The sequence below is a fragment of the Rhinoraja longicauda genome, chromosome 11 (genome assembly GCF_053455715.1).
Source record: "Rhinoraja longicauda isolate Sanriku21f chromosome 11, sRhiLon1.1, whole genome shotgun sequence".
Taxonomy (NCBI): domain Eukaryota; kingdom Metazoa; phylum Chordata; class Chondrichthyes; order Rajiformes; family Arhynchobatidae; genus Rhinoraja; species Rhinoraja longicauda.
This window is the reverse complement of record NC_135963.1, coordinates 40,843,566-40,860,302: the sequence shown is the minus strand read 5'-3', so window position 1 is coordinate 40,860,302 and position 16,737 is coordinate 40,843,566. Positions and strand designations below refer to the sequence as shown.

The following is a 16,737-nucleotide window of genomic DNA, read 5'->3' as shown; positions in this document are numbered from 1 at the left end:
GACCATCGATCACTCCATACGCTAGCACTTTTCTACACATTAGGGACAATTTACAATTTTACCAAAGCCATTTAATCTACAAACCTGTATGTCTTTGGCATGTGGGAGGAAACCAGAATACCCGGTGAAAACCCGCGTACAAACTACGCACAGACAGCACCTATAGTCAGGATCGAACCCAGGTCTCTGGCGCAGTAAGACAGCAAGTCTACCCCTGCACCACCGTGCTGCCCCATTTCTTATGCATGGGAGTCATACTGGTCTTGTAAAGGATAGATTCAGAATCGATTCAGCAGTTTTGAACCGGCATTGGAGGTATAAATAGGCTAAGTACACAACCTTAGTCTGTAGCTTGTCGTTTGTAATATCCCTCACTCTACCATGACTAAAACGCCATCGACACTGCTTCAATGAAGCGTGCTGAAGGGCAAAGGAGGTGAAGTAACACAGGGCTGCTTGTCTTGCAAATAGCAAAAACAACACGCAATAGACTGAGCTAAACATCCTCACAATCTAATGAATCAGATTGAAGCTCTTAAGTCCTAACGCATTTGGTCATAAATGATATAATGTAATAAAAAGGAACTGCAATTGCTTGTTTATACAAAAGATAGACACAAAATGCTGGAGTAACACTGCGGGTCAAGCAACATCTCTGGAGAAAACGGATAGGTGATGTTCTGGGTCGGGAGCCTTCTTCAGGAATTGTCAGGAAAAATGTAATGAACGGTAGTGGACCACTGCACATGCAACCATGAACATGCCCATCCCCAGCCCTGGAACATACTATATATATATAAAACAAAGAAACAAACAATAATAGTGCAAAGGCAAAAGCAATGCCCCCAGATCTATGTAGTTCGGAGCTTACTTGGAGGTTGTGGTGCTTAATAGCCTAATGGTTGAAGGGAAAATGCTGTTCCTGAACCTGGATTGGAAAATAGTCAATGCAGCTTGTTTGTTCAGAAAGGGCAGGAGACAGAAAGTAGGAAACTACAGACTCGTTAACTTCATATGTCATAAAGTCATAGAGTGATACAGTGTGAAAACAGGCCCTTCAGCACAACTCGCCCACAACGGCCAACAATGTCCCAGCTACACTAGTCCCACTTGCATGCACTTGGTCCATATCCCTCCAAACCTGTCCTATCCATGCACCTGTCTAACTGTTTCCAGTTAACTGATAGTCCCAGCCTCAACTACCTCCTCTGGCAGCTTGTTCCATACACCCACCACCCTTTGTGTGAAAAAGTTACCCTTCGGATTCCTAATCAATATTTTCCCCTTCACCTTGAACCTATGTCCTCTGGTCCTCGATTCCCCTACTTTGGGCAAAAGACTGTGCATCTACACGATCTATTCCCCTCATGATTTTGTATACGTCTATAAGAGCTCCCCTCATCCTCCTGTGCTCCATGGAATGCGGTCTCATCAACGTCTTATACAACTGCAACGTGACCTCCCAACTTCTATACTCTATACTCTGATTGATGAAGACCAAAGTGCCAAAAGCTTTTTTGACCACCTTATCTACCTGTGACTCGACCTTCAAGGAACCATGCATCTGCACTCCTAGATCCCTCTGCTCTACAACACTACCTAGAGGCTTACCATTTACTGTGTAGGCCCTGCCCTTGTTCGATGTTCAAAAATGCAACACCTCACACTTCTCTGTATTAAATTCCATCAACCATTCCTCCGCCCACCTGGCCAATCGATCCAGATCCTGCTGCAATCTTTCACAACCATCTTTACTATCTGCAAAACCACTAACTTTTGTTTCATCAGCAAACTTGCTAATCTTGCCCTGTATGTTCTCATCCAAATCATTCATGTAGATGACAAACAGTAACGGGCCCAGCTCCGAACCCTGAGGCACACCACTAGTCACAGGCCTCCAATCTGAGAAGCAACCTTCCACCGTCACCCTCTGCTTCCTTCCATGGAGCCAATTTGCTATCCATTCAGCTATCTCTCCTTGGATCCCATGCGTTCTATCCTTCCAGAGCAGCCTACCATGCGGAACCTTGTCGAACGCCTTACTGAAGTCCATGTACACAACATCTACAGCTTTGCCCTCATCAACCTTTTTGGTCACGTCTCCAAAAAAATCAATCAGATTTTAGTGACATGACCTTCCACGTACAAAACCATGCTGACTAATCAGCCCTTGCCCATCCAAATGCCTGTATAACATATCCCTCAGAATACTCTCCAGTAACTTACCAACTACAGATGTTAAGCTCACCGGCCTATAGTTTCCAGCATTTTTCCTGCAGCCCTTCTTGAAAAGAGGAACATCATTTGCCACCCTCCAGTCTTCCGGCACCTCTCCTGTATTTAAGGACGACTCGTAAATTTCAACCAGGGCTCCCGCAATTTCCACTCTAGTTTCCCGCAATGTCCTCGGATATATCTGGTCAGGCCCTGGAGATTTGTCTACCTTCAAACATGACAGTACCTTCAGTACTTCTTCGACGGTAACACTGACTGCTCTCAAGACACTTCCAGTGACTGCTCCAATTTCCTCCATCCTACTGTCTTTCTCCTCGGTAAATACAGAGAAATACTCATTTAGGACCTTGCCCATCTCCTGTGGCTCCACACAGAGGTGACCACTTTGATTCCTGAGAAGTCCCACTCTCTCTCTAGTTACCCTTTTCCCCCTTATGTATTTATAAAATCTTTTGGGATTGTCCTTCATGCTACCCGCCGGAGCTATCTCCTGGCCCTTTTTGCCCTTCTGATCTCCCTTTTTTAGTTTACTCCTTAGTTCCCAAAACTCCTCCAGGGATGCACTTGATCCCAGCTGCCCATACCTGTCCCATGCATCCTTCTTGTTTTTGACTAAGGTCTCAATTTCCCTCGTCAGCCAAGTTTCCTTACGTTTGACTGCTTTGCCCTTCACTATAACGGGGACATACACATCCTGAGCTTTCTTCAGTACACTTTTAAAAACATCCCACTTGGCCAATGTTCCTTTCCCATCAAATAACCTGCTTTAGCGAGACCTTCTCTCATACTCTCAAAGTTGGCCTTAGCCCAGTTGAGCATTTTAACACGTGGACCCTCTCCGTCCCTATCCATAACTATCTTATCTACCTAGTGGAACTGTGGTCACTGGGGCCAAAAGGCTCCTCCACACACACTTCATTAACTTGCCCAATACTAGATCCAGTGTTGCCCTCTCACATGTGGGGGCCTCTACATACTGCTTAAGAAAACTCTCCTGAACACTTTTGAGGAATTGCACCCCATCTGAACCCTTACCTTTCCCACACCACCCTCCATACCAACTTCTAGCCTCTCACTTGCCTCTGTCCTGCACGAGATCCCACTCCCCCAGCTGAAGACATCCTGGCAAGTACATGAACAAGTCAAGCAAAGTCAACATGGTTCAGTAGAGTAAATCACGTTTGTCCATTGAATTGGAGTTCTTTGAAGAAGTTACAGTAGCTGAGAAATGCGCAGGGAGTTGAGGGATAAGGATCATGTGCAGGCAGGTAACAGTTTGTCTTGGCATCATGTTAGGCGCAGGTATTATGGGCTGAAAGGCCTGTTCCTATGCGGTACTGTTCCAAGATAAGGTTAAAAGATAGGATGGCTAACGCGAAACAAAGAGTAAAGATAAATGTTTATTTTTCTGGCTGGCGAGATGTAAGGAGTGGTGTATTATAGAGATTGGAGTTAGGGCCTCAATTATCTATGACTTTTATAAATCTGCGAAGGCATGGAACGTACAATTGCTAAATTTATCAACGATGTGTGGAACAGCTAGGAGAAAAATTATGAAGTAGCTATAAGGAGGTTACAGTGTGGTGTAAATATGTAAAAATGAGAGGGCAAAGATCTGGATAATGGGGTGCCTTGTGAAAAAATAAAAATGTCCACTTTATAGTAAGAAACAAGGAACTGCAGATGCTGGTTTACAAAAAAAAAACCCACACAAAGTGCTGGAGTAACGCAGCAAGTCAGGCAGCATCTCGGGAGAAGTCTGAAGAAGGGTCTCCACCCTAAATGTCGTCCATCCATGTCCCCCAGAGAAGCTGCCTCACCCGCTGAGTTACTCCAGCACTTTGTATTTGTTTATTGGTTGAGATTCAGGATGACTTGGCTGTGATGGTCTATGTGGTTAAACAGACAGTGCGTGGACATCAGTCGAGGACATTGAAAGAGGTGCATGAGGGAGTGACTTCTGGGAGGGGTGAGTGGGGGTAGGGAAGTGTGGAAGGAAAGCTTGTGTGGCAACGGAAGGCAGAGGTGAAGGGGTTAATGCGGAGCATGTGGTGAGCTGGATCTAGGTGTGATGGGAGTGGGTCCAGGATCTGGATCCATTAGCAGCACAGGCACTCACTCCCAAAGGCCAGTGGTGTCACACTACATTACTCAGACAGCTGGGGAGCCCTCTGAGCATCCCATCCTTTCACTGCAACACCTCGGCACTCCCTAAAAATAGAAGGTGATGCTCTCCTTCCTGCTGACTCCATCGATGCTGTGCCAACACCGGCAGCAGCGGGGAGTTTAACTCCCTCGCTCCTGGTGTGGAAGGACATGCCCAGGGAAGTGGCTGGATTCAGGAGACATGGAGGGACCTGCCATCAGACAGCTGACCGGAGCAATCTCCTCACCATTTCTCATGATCGTGCTCTCCTCATCACTGTTAATCAGCTCTGGAAACATTCTAGGGCGTTGGGCCCATCACACCCAAAAATTGATCACTGCGTGTGTGAAGAATGTCCTGATACCAATCGTAAAATTATCCCTAGCTGCCCTTCTCATTCTCAACCCATAGCTACATTTACTCTTTCTGTAACCATGACAACCTCACATCTCACCTTGAGCATTTCTTCCTAGGTGGAAGTGTCCTCATCCACCCAGCCTCTCTAATAAACTGAGAACCTAATCAGCCTTTTAGCATTGCCTCCTACGTTTGAGGCTTAGTGAGAACAGGCTTAGATGCAATCTACCCCAGTGCTATCCGATTCAGATTCAACCTTCTGCTGTTCTACTGAGACTGGACGGAGAATGTCGTCATCCGGTTAGCTTTAGAACAGAGCGCAGTACAGCACTGGAAGCGGCCCTGGACGTACCACATCTGTGCCAACTATGACACCAATTTAAACTCATCCCTTCAGCATGCACTAGTCTATATCCCTCCATGCTCTGTCCGTTCGCCCGCCTGTCTCAATGCCACTTAAGCTTTGCTATTGTATCTGCTTCCACCACCGCCACTGACATTACATTCCACACCCCGTGTAAAATAAGGTGCCTTGTAAATAAAATGTCCCTCTCTCACCATAGCTATGTCCATCAGTGTTTAAATGTTCCATTCTGGAGAAAGGCCTGAATACGTACCATAGCTGTGTCTCTCATCACTTTATATATTTCAATCAGGTTGCCCCTCAGACTTCGATGCTCCAGAGAGAACAATCCCAACTTAGTCCAACCTCTAAACATTGCTATTACTCTCTAATCCAGGCAACACCCTGGTGAACCTCCTGCATGTTCTCCAAAGCATCCACATCTTTCAGATAATATGCCAACCAGAACTGCACTAAAGTGCTCCAAATGTGGCCTAGTCACATTTGGGTATCTTAGATGAGAGTAATAATGTTTTGCTTTGATACTTGTATGTATATTATTTTTTTTTAGATTGACGTCTCCTTAGAATAGTGCTTTAGTTGTCATTTTGTAGGTAAATACATTTACCTTTGAAATAACATGTGGCCTGTCCAAAGTTTTATACAGCCGCAACATGACTTCCTGACTTTATACACAATGGCCTGACTGTATGCCATGCACCTTCTTTACCATCCTATCCACTGGTGGCGCTACCTTCAGCCCAAAATCCCTCTGCACATTAATGCTCCAAAGCATTCTGGCATTTACTTTTTTCCTTTCCTTTTACATTTGACCCCATAAAGTGCAACATCTCACAATTGTCCAGATTAAACTCCACCTGCTTTTTCTCTATCTGCATTTTCACTGAACCATATCCTGCTTAATGCTTTGGCAACCATCCTCAACAACCACAACTCCACCCATTTTTACTTACCAATCAATCAGATTAAAACTTCTCTATTACTATCCGCTGTTTTCTATGCCGAGGCAATTTTGAAACCAATCCACTAAATCTCTGTGGATCCTGTGTGCTTTAATCTTTTAGATCAGTCTTCCATGAAGGACCTCGCCAAATGCTTTATGAAAGCCTAGGTAGTGAGGTGGAAATATCCAACACCAGAGGGCATAGCTATAAGGTGAGTGGGAGAAAGTTTAATGGAGATACATGGGGCAGGTTTTTTTACACAGAGAGTATTGGGGGCCTGGAACGCATTACCAAGGGTGGTGGTGGAGGCTGATACAATACTTGCATTTAAGAGGTTTTTAGCTGGGCATGTGGAAGTGCAGGGAATAAAGGGTTATGATCATGTACAGGCAGATGAGTTCAGTTTAACTGGGTGTCATGTTCAGCATGAACATTACAGGCCGAGGGGCCCGTTTCTGTGCTGTACTGTTCTATGTTCTATCTAGGCAACATCCACTGCCCTCCCTCGTCAAAATGTTCGTAGGATATGATCTCCCCCATACAAAGATATGCTGACTAGCCCTAATACGTCTATGCTTTTCCAGATGTGAAAATAGGTTCCAGATGTGAAAATAGAACGTATCTATAAGAAACTTCTCTGATAGTTTTCCTACCACTGATGGAAGTCTCTCTATCCCCTAGTTTCTTGGATTGTCCCCATTGCCTTTCTTAAACAGAGAAACAATATTCGTTATTCCCCTGTCCCCAAACTGAATGATGCTCGCCTGTCAAGTCTTATTTGATCATTATTTGCATTATTAATCAGCAATAAATAAAAGCTTAAAAACAATAAATATTGTTTGTCATCTGGATGAGCTGCCCTTTAATGTTTTTACGCTTGCATTAGGATCTTGGAGATTAATGTTCAATTCTCAGAGCTATTACGGAGGAGCAGTGCACACACTGGCTGGGCACCTTTAACCTCTTCATGGCAGTGAGACTTTCCGCCCCAGAGTCCTGCAGTGCTGTGCAAGGCAGGGCCACATTGCATACAGGAAAACTGGGGGGAGGGGAGCGTTGGTTAATAAATATTTACAGCAATAACTGCAGTGTTGTCAGATTTAAAAAAAAATCTTGTGACAGTTTCCACATTAACTATCGATTTCTTGCCAAATGAAGATGAGGGATGGCAATTAATGTTAGCCCTGGGATGGAGCAGCACAGTGCGCTGCATTTTTCATCACTCACTAATGGAATTAACTGCGTTGCCAGTAAAGCCAGCTCCACCCTGAACAGCCCCCTCTGCTTGGGGTGCTGCTGCCTCAAGTGAGCAGTGTAAAGCTCAGTGGCATTTAACAACCTCCAGAGAAACGCAGCTCTGTTTACGTACCACAGGTGCAGCATCTCTTTGAGACGCAGCACTGCTTAAGCACCACACATGGAGCCTCTCTCCATCTCCTTGGGATGTTCCCAAGGGTTTGGGACTGTTTGGGAAGCGGGAGGTGTTTTATGGTCATTCCAAGACAGCCAACTAAGTCCAGCTGAGTTTACTATCATCTACACAAGCACAGTGAGGTACGCGTGCAATGGATGACACAGTGTTGCTGCTGCCAGATTCAATCCTGACCCCGGGTGCTGTCTGTGTGGAGTTTGCACATTCCCCTCGTGACCACGTGAGTTTCCTCCTGATGCTCCGGTTTCCTTCAACATCCCACAGATGTGGAGGTTTGTAGATTAATTAGCTTTTATAAATTGCCTCTAGTGTGAAGGGTGTGGATAACGAAAGTGGGATAGAACTAATGTGAAGGGGTGATTGATGGTAGGCGTGGACTAGATGGGCCGAAGAGCCTGCTTTCATGCCATATCTTTCAATTCAATCAATGAATATCTTGTTTGCAGCAGTTTCACAGGCGCATAGACTCAAGACAACACACAGAACATAAATTATAAATACATTCTGCAAGACAGTGGAAAACACCTTCACAGCCAGATACGGCAAGCTCCAGAAACAGCCTGACAGCTTTGCTTGTGGATGTGTGGCAGCACTGGTGCCAATACTGATTCAGGAGCTGCACGTAGCCACTGGAAATGGATCATCTGCAAAGCTGCACCCCTGGCGGTGGAGCCATCCGACATGGCAGCACCAGCTTGTGCAGGGTAGTGGAGTGGGAGGCATGGGTATGGGTACTGGGTAGGTGAGCCATGCCAATGTAACAGCATGGCACAAATTGGCAAATGCCTCAGGCAGGTGCTTACGTTGGTGATAGCACCTCTTTCATGCCAGTTACAGGAATCCTCTTCAACGTATCTCCTACCTTCTGTGGGCATCTGCAGGCCAATTGCCGCTGGGCAGGGCGGGCAGCAGATGCCAGATCTTGTCATAGAGTGATACAGTGTGGAAACAGGCCCTTCGGCTCAACTTGCCCACACCGACCAACATGCCCCATTTATACCAATCCCACCTGCCTGCATTTGGTCCATATCCCTCTAAACCCATCCTACCCGTGTACCCATCCAAATGTCTCTTAAACATTGTAATAGTACCTGCCTGAACGTAGAATGGTGCGACAAAGGGTGTACAAAATGGGAGGTGGCAAGTGGAAGATAGGAAGCAGAGCACCGGAGGCAGACGGGGGTGCCTGTGCAAGAGGAGGGCGTGACATGTAAATGCAACGAAACTTTGGTGAAACGATCAGCGGTCTTGCTGACTAAAGTCTCCCAACACTGCAAGTCCTGCAGACTTGAAAAAAATCAAACATTGTATCAAAGGCCGGATTTCAAGTACGAACATAAGCAAAATGGAATTCGGGGAATCCAGGGATATGGGGATGATGCAGGAAACTGACACTGAGGTCAAAACAAAACATAAAGTGCTGGAGGACCACAACAGATCAGACAGCATCTGTGGAGGGAATCGACAGGCCAGGACCCTTCTTCACACTGGGGATATAAGATCAGCCATGATTATATTCAAGGGCAGAGCGGGCCTGAAGGGCTGAATGGCCTACCTCTGTGTCTTTCATTCCTATGCAATCAGGAGTCGACCACTCAGCTCCTTGGCCCTGTGGAGTCATTAGAATCATAGAGTCATACAATGTGGAAACAGGCCCTTTGGCCTAACTTGCCCACTCCGACCAACATGCCCCATCTCACTATTTTCACCTGCCCGCGTTTGGCCCATACCCCTCTACACCCATCCTATCCATATACCCATCCAAATGTCTCTTAAACGTTGTGATAGTACCTGCCTCAACACCTCCTTGGGCAGCTTGTTCAATACACCCACCACCCTTTGTATAAAAAGATATCCCTCAGATTCCTATTAAATCTTTTCCCCCTTGCCTTAAACCTACATCCTCTGGTTCTTGATTCCCCTACTCTGGGCGAGAGACTCAAGAGATCTGTTCCTCTCATGATTTTGTACACGTTTGTATGATCACCCCTCATCCACCCACGCTCCAAGGAATAGAGTCCTCGTCTGCTCAACCTCTCCCAATAGCTCAAGCCCTCGAGTGCTTGCAACAGCCTTGTGAATCTTCTCTGCACCCTTTCCAGTTTGACAACATCTTTCTAATAACACGATGCCCCAAACTGAACATAACAAAGAAGGGTCTCGACCCGAAACGTCACCCATTCCTTCTCTCCTGAGATGCTGCCTGTCCCGCTGAGTTACTCCAGCATTTTGTGTCCATCTACAATACTCTAAATGTGGCCTCACCAACATCTTATATAACTGTAACATGACCACCCAACTTCTACACTCATTATTCTGACCGATGAAGGCCTTGTCCCTGCCAGGAGTCAGAACATGTGCCGTGGGCACTACCAGAGGGGTTGCACTCACACCACACCCATGCCAGTGGATCTCCTGCAATGGGTGGACAGCTCCCGGGCTCCACAATGCAATCATCTCCGCTGTGCTGAACACCAAGCTGTGCTGGGCTAAAAGCGGGAGGGAGGTGGAGAGGGGCTGATAGCCTGCGGTGAGTGAGCAACATGGCGGCCACTCCAGGATGCTCTCTGCCTGCCAAACCCTTGCAGCTGTAACATTGTACTGAACCAGCAGCCCAAACAGGCAGCTGACCGCCTGGGCTGAGGGAGAATGCATTGTACTGCTCTGGGATATAATTCACAGCTCAGCACAGCCTGCTCAGACATCACTACACTCAGGCAGGCACTTTATAAAGAAATATACTGCTCACCTTACAAAGAATTACAACTCAGTAACAAGCCCTTTGGCCCATCATCCACACTGACCATCAACTGCTATTTAGATCCATACATCACTATTATTCTCCCCAAAAGCCGTCAACTCCCTCCCATACATTCGACCACGCACACACACATTACCCTGGCGGCACAATGGCGCAGCGGTAGAGTTGCCGCATTACAGTGCCAGAGACTCGGATTCGATCCTTACTATGGGTGCTGTCTGTATGGAGTTTGTATGTTCACCCTGTGATTGTGTGGGTTTTCTCCGGGTGCTCTGGTTTCCTCCCACACTCCAAAGACGTACAGGTTTGTAGGTTAATTGGCCTGGTAAATTTGTAAATTGTCCCTAGTGTGTAGGACAGTGTTAGTACGTGGGGATTGCTTATTGGCGCAGACTCAGTGGGCGAAGGGCCTGTTTCCAGCCTGTTTCTCTAAAAGTCTAAAAAAGCAGTAAAAAATGTAGAGCAAATTAACCCTTCGATCTGTCTTTGGGATGTGGGAGGAAACCGAAGCACTCGGAAGAAACCCACATGGTGAACGTGCAAACTCCACACGGAGAGAATTGGAAGTTGATATCGTACCCGAGTCTCTGGCGCTGCAAGGCAGTGTCTCTACTCGTTGTGTCACCTTCTGCTGTAGCTCATTCTGCAATGCACAGGAGGCTGTGTGTGAAATGGATGCTGTCCGATATACTGAGGCAGAGTCAGGGGCAGAGGCGAAAATTAATGATAGAAGGGAACTTGCAGCCAAAGGATCTTTCATGCCTCTCGGTTCTCGATCAACTCTCGGGAACCAAACAGTCGGTGCCTTTCACTGCTGGACAGGCAAAAGAGTTCTGTGACCTCACTTTACTCCCAGCACAAATTCCCAGAGCAGGGACATCATGGCCGGGATAAAGAGGAAAGTTGCCTCGACACTGTCCCATCACACACACAGGGCAGGGAGTGGAGGGGCAACTTTACTACACTGTCATCACACTCTGAGATACAGAATGAAGATCCCTCTGCACTGTCCCATCGCACAGTCCCAGAGCAAGGACAGAGATTTATATACAGAATAAAAGTCCCTGCACACTGCCCCATTACACACTCCCAAAGCAGGGAGGCACAGGTTAGGTACAGATCTACAATTCTCTGCAATTTCTCTCGGTCTTGGTTGGAGCCATTCCCAAACCAGGCTGCGATGCCTCCCGATAAAATGTTTTCTACAGAGACAGGGATACAGAGACCTGTGAGGGTGCAGGGCTGGAGGTAGGGAAAGGAAAGAGATTGCAATGCAAATCGCAGAGCTTAAAAATTAAGGCACAATCAAACAGGGAGCCAGCATTGATGTGTGGGCACAGAGGTGGCGAGTTAGTGGGACATTGTGTGTATCTGGATTCTGGGTGTTTGTGTTTGTCGAACAGATTTACTGGTGCTTCAGCTGCTGGGATCATTACCAAGTGGCCTGCAGCAGAGTGACTGTTATATAATGTGCTCACGTGAGCCAACAACAGCTCACGTTAAGTTACAGAGACACCAGCGATGCCGGGGGCTCCTCTGCATCATTTATACAGCAGCTGTGACTACATCCAGTCACGGGAGTGACACAAATTACTTTGGCTGTGTTAGGGACAAAGCTGTGAGGAATGTGACGCACCTCCAGGACTGTGCGTTGAGTGATCAGAGAGGAGGAACTCTTGTCATCAGAATCGTTCCTGTTTAAAATACTACATATCTCACTATTACAGCCAAACTGACCGCCACAATAAATCAGCAACTGCAGTTCTTTGTGTCACTATTTCAATGATAAAATATATTTTTTCAAGGGGTTCTAAGTTGTAGGGAAGGTGTTTGATGTCGGGCCATGGACCTGAAAGTTTAACTCTGTTTGAGGTCTTCCAAGACCTCAAGAAATTGCAGAAGTTGTGGACGCAGCCCAGACCATCACGCAAACCAACCTCCCTTCCATTGGCTCTATTTACACCTCACGCTGCCTCGGCAAGGCCACCAGCATAATCAAGGACGAGTCTCACCCCGGTCACTCCCTCTTATCCCCTGTCCCATTGAGCCAAAGGTATAAAAGTATGAAAACGCACACCTCCAGATGCAGGGACAGTTTCTTCTCAGCTATTATCAGGCAACGGAACAATCCCAGCAACATCTAGAGAGCAGTCCTGAGCTACTAGCTATCTCATTGGAGACTGTCGGATTATCTTTGTTCAGACCTTACTGGACTTTAAACGTTATTCTTGTACACCTTGCTCTAAATATTATTCACATTATTCCCTTTATCATGTATCTATACGCCATGGATGACTCGGTTGTAATCATGTATCGTCTTTACGCTGACTGGGTAACAAAAGCTTTTCACTGTACCTTGGTGCACGTGACAATAAACTAAACTCAAACTGTTTCTCCGCAGATGCTGCCTGACCTGCTGAGTGTTTCCACTGCTTTTATGTGGTTTATTTCAGATTTCCAGTAAAGGCAATTTTTAAAATCTTCATGAAGCGTTTCAGGGATTGCGCAGAATTTAATACCAGAGAAAGAGCCACTGGGTTGAACAGTTCTGTGCCAGTGTTTATGCTCCACAGGAGCTGTCTCCTGTGTCACTTCATCTCCCGCAGTCATCACACCCCATTCCTGCTCCCACGTTCACTTGCCTTGCTTCTTCTTAAACACATCCATGCTGCTTCCTCACCCCTGCACACATCTGTGAGCTTTGAGAACGTGCCACTCACTGGGTAAAGGACAGGCTTTGTCCTCCGCTCAAATCCCCCTCCCACCTCTCCCAGTAATTTTGCTGTCCTGCTGAGAGAACAACTGTTCAATGAGGAAGATATCTCAATGAGAAGGCTCTCTAAAGCATGCGTTAAGCCTTTTGCAATGAGTGTTTTTGTCTTGCTGCATGCAGCTGATGCCTTGTGCAGCGTGGACTGCTCTGACTGTGCTAATCACAAACAGCCACCCACACCAGGCAAACAGAGCAAAGCCGGCAGCATGACGGCACGGTGTTGCAGGAGGTAGTGCCGCTGCCTCGCATCTCCGGGGACACGGTTTCCATCCTTACATCTGATGCTGTTTGCACGTTCTCCCTGTGACTGCGTGGGTTTTCTCTGGGTGCTCCGGTTTCCTCCCATACTCCAAAGACATACAGGTTTGTAGGTTAATTGGCTTTGGTAAAGTTGTCTCTAGTGTGTAGAATAATGCTAATGTATGTGGATATCTGGTCAGTGCGATCTCGGTGGGCTGAAGGGCCAGTTTCCGCCCACCCACTAGTCTTTGGGATGAGGGAGGAAGCCAGAGTACCTGGAGAAAACCCACAGGGAGAACGTGCGAACTCCACACAGAAAGCACTCAAGGTGGGTCCATTACATCGCCCTTGTTCCGTTCATTAATTTGAGATAGCCCCTGAAGCGGTAACCTTTGCCCTGGCTGAGGTTTTACCTGGGGACTGCCGAGTGGTCCATAGCCGATGCCTGGGGTGGACAGCAGGGAGCCCGAGGGAGAACCTATAGACGAGGTGATGACAGGATAGGGCGATCCCAGCCCGTTGACCGGAGAGCCCAGGTTTCCCATGGAGGAGGTGAGAGAGCGCGAAGCATTTATCGAGGATCCGATCATCGAGTGATGGCCAACCACCGAGTTCACCGTCGAGTGTGGGGATGAGCTCATCGACGTGGAGTTCACTTGTATGGCCGAGTCTGCAGAGACACAACAACATAGTGAGCAACTTGTGGCATTCATGCCTCTGATCTACCAAATGATCCATATCCCACTCTACATTGGGGCACAAGTCGATGCATTCCTATCAGCACATCGTGCGCTTTACTTGCACGGGTTTTGAGAGGACTTCCAGCGGCAGAGTTTAGTTTAGTTTCAAAGATAGACACAAAATGCAGGAGTAACTCAGCGGGTCAGGCAGCATCTCTGAATAAAAGGAATAGGTGACGTTTTGGGTCGAGACCCTTCTTCAGACACTTTAGTTTAGTTTGGAGATACAGCATGGACGCAGGGTCTTCAGCCCACCGAGTCCGCACCGACCAGCGATCCCCGCACAATAGCACTATCAAATACACCAGGGAAAAATTTTACCGAAGCCAATTAATCTACAAACCTGTACGTCAATGGAATGTGGGAGGAAACCGGAGCACCCGGGGAAAACCCACATGGTCACGGGAAGACGTACAAATTCCATACAGACAGCACCTGTAGTCAGGATTGAACCCGGATCTCTGGCACTGTAAGGCAGCATCTCTACCGCTGCCCCAGATGTTGTCACAGTCCAGATCGCTCCAGCCTTCTGCTGGTCTTGTCCATCCCATGTCCTCTGCTGCCCCGGCCCTGCCCAGACCTTCCACCCAAGGTCAACAGATCGCGGACGGTTGGCTGTAACGTACCTCCCAGCACAAGGACTGGGAGCTCCAGCAGCCACTGTGAGGGGGAGCTGGCTCTGGCTGTGATATGTTACAAGCTCCCCGTGCCGTCGCAGAAACCCTCTTCCTTTTGTGACCACCTCCCATCCATCTGTCCATCTCCGCTTTGTTAGCGACACGGATGCCAGACCCGCACTGGCTGCGCCCCACCTTGCATCCAGAACCGGGTGTTGAATTGCAAGGTGCACATGGCCGCAGGGCAGGCTGGGGAATTGCAAGCTGTACATGGCTGTAGGGCAGGCGGGGCAGGCTGCTGCTGACATCTGGTGCATGGAGGTTGAGAGTCCTGCTCCATGGCAGGGTCTGATGGAGCACGACACCGGCCATTTCCCTCGGATATGGAAAGTCTACAAGCAGGACCATGGTCCCGGGATAAGCTCATCCCATTTGGATGGCGGTCAGGAAGAATTTCATTCATCCCTTCAATCATGCATCTCTCTGCCTCTCCCTTGAAAATATCCAACGTGACAAGGCCCCTCAGGCTTCATTGGTTTTAATTAAGTATCTACTCCCTCTTCTGAACTCCAGTGGACACAAGCCTAGCGTGTCCAATCTTTCCCCATAAAACAACCTGAAATTATACACAGCACTGTAGATGTGATATCATCTATGCCCTATATAAAGTGAGGTCAACATCTCCACTTTTGCATTCACTTCCGCTGTCAACAAAAATGGCATTCTATTGGCTTTCCTAAATATTCTCTGCACGTTTTGTGAATCATGCACTGGGACACACAGATCCTCTTGCGTTTTAGAGGTCGAAAGAGTCGCCCAAATTGATGCAAAATTATTTTACATTTTTCTTGTGCATTGGATAATTTCCTATTTGTCATTTTTTTGTCCATTTGTCCACACATCAGACCTATTAGTATTTTTCCATAGCATCGTGTTGTTTTAACAACTGACTTTCCTGCCTGTTTTTGAATCTTCAGCAAATGGAACAAGTACATCCTCAGATAAACACAAAGAGCTGGAGTAACTCAGCGGGTCAGGCAGCATCTCTTGAGAAAAAGGATGGGTGACGTTTTGGAACCCAAGGGCAAGGTGACGTTTGACGTCCTTTAGTCTGAAGAAGGGTCCCGACCCGAAACGCCACTTATCCATGTTCTCCAGTGATGTTGTCTGACACTCTTCAGATACAAGGGTCCCAACTTGAAATGTCATCTATCCATGTTCCCTGGAGATGCTGCCTGACCCGCTGAGTTACTCCAGCACTTTAAGTCTATCTTTGGTATAAACCATCATCTGCAGTTCCTTCCTACACAAGTAAGTACATCTGCAATGTCTTTATCCAAATCACTTCTGTAACTTGTGATTACAGTTCTGTAAAATGGCAGAGAACCCAGGACTGATCCTTTTGGTACATTACTTGTTAAATCTTGCCAGCCAGAAAAAGATCCATTCATGCCCACAATCTGTTTCCAGTTAGCCAGCCTATCTTCTAACAATCCCAATACCTCGTCTACACCACGAGCTTTTAGTTTCGCCAATCACGTTTAATGCAGCACCCTGGCTTTTTGGAAATCTTTGTAATTCACCAGTTCCACTTTATTCAAGCATAGTGCTTCTTCAAAGAACTTCAATAAATTGGCACTGGGGTGGGTTGGGAAAACTCTTCAGATATATTAGTATTCTATTTTTGTTTTACAATGCAATTAACAGCTAAAAAATTTTTTTTAAATTCCCCAATTGAATGATTAAACACAATTACATAATAAAAAAAATCCCTTCAGCTCCAATTATAATGTGATTATAATACTCTTGTTACATTGTGTTATAGAACTACAGAGTCATGCAATATGGAAACAGGCCCTTTAGCCCAACCTGCCCATGATGACAAAGATGCCACATCTACACTAGTCCCCCCTGCCCGTGTTTGGCCCATTTTCTACTAAACAGAATGTAATGTAATATTATAGTGTTAATAGTGAATGCAACATCTTTTTGCAGATATTTACTTTAGTTCAGTTTAGTTTAGTGATACAGTGTGGAAACAGGCCCTTCGGCCCACTGACTCCGTGCCAAACAGCGATCACCCCGTACACTAGCTCTATCCTACACACTAGGGAGAAATTACATTTTT

At 46.8% G+C, this 16,737-nt stretch overlaps 1 protein-coding gene across 5 annotated transcripts in view; it reads right to left on the bottom strand.

Moving 5' to 3' along the window:
• LOC144597821 (retinoic acid receptor RXR-gamma-A) overlaps positions 1-16,737 on the bottom strand; it is a 146,867-nt gene that overhangs the window by 22,274 nt on the left and 107,856 nt on the right. For 3 of the 5 annotated variants that reach the window (XM_078407443.1, XM_078407446.1, XM_078407444.1), the window contains exons 2-3: positions 13,666-13,922; positions 9,034-9,087 (exon numbers count right to left, since the gene is read on the bottom strand). The exons of 1 other annotated variant lie outside the window; for it this stretch is intronic. In XM_078407443.1, coding sequence (XP_078263569.1) covers positions 9,034-9,087; positions 13,666-13,922 — 311 coding nt within the window. The remainder of the gene's footprint in view (positions 1-9,033; positions 9,088-13,665; positions 13,923-16,737) is intronic. One more of the 5 variants, XM_078407447.1, reaches the window with a different exon arrangement.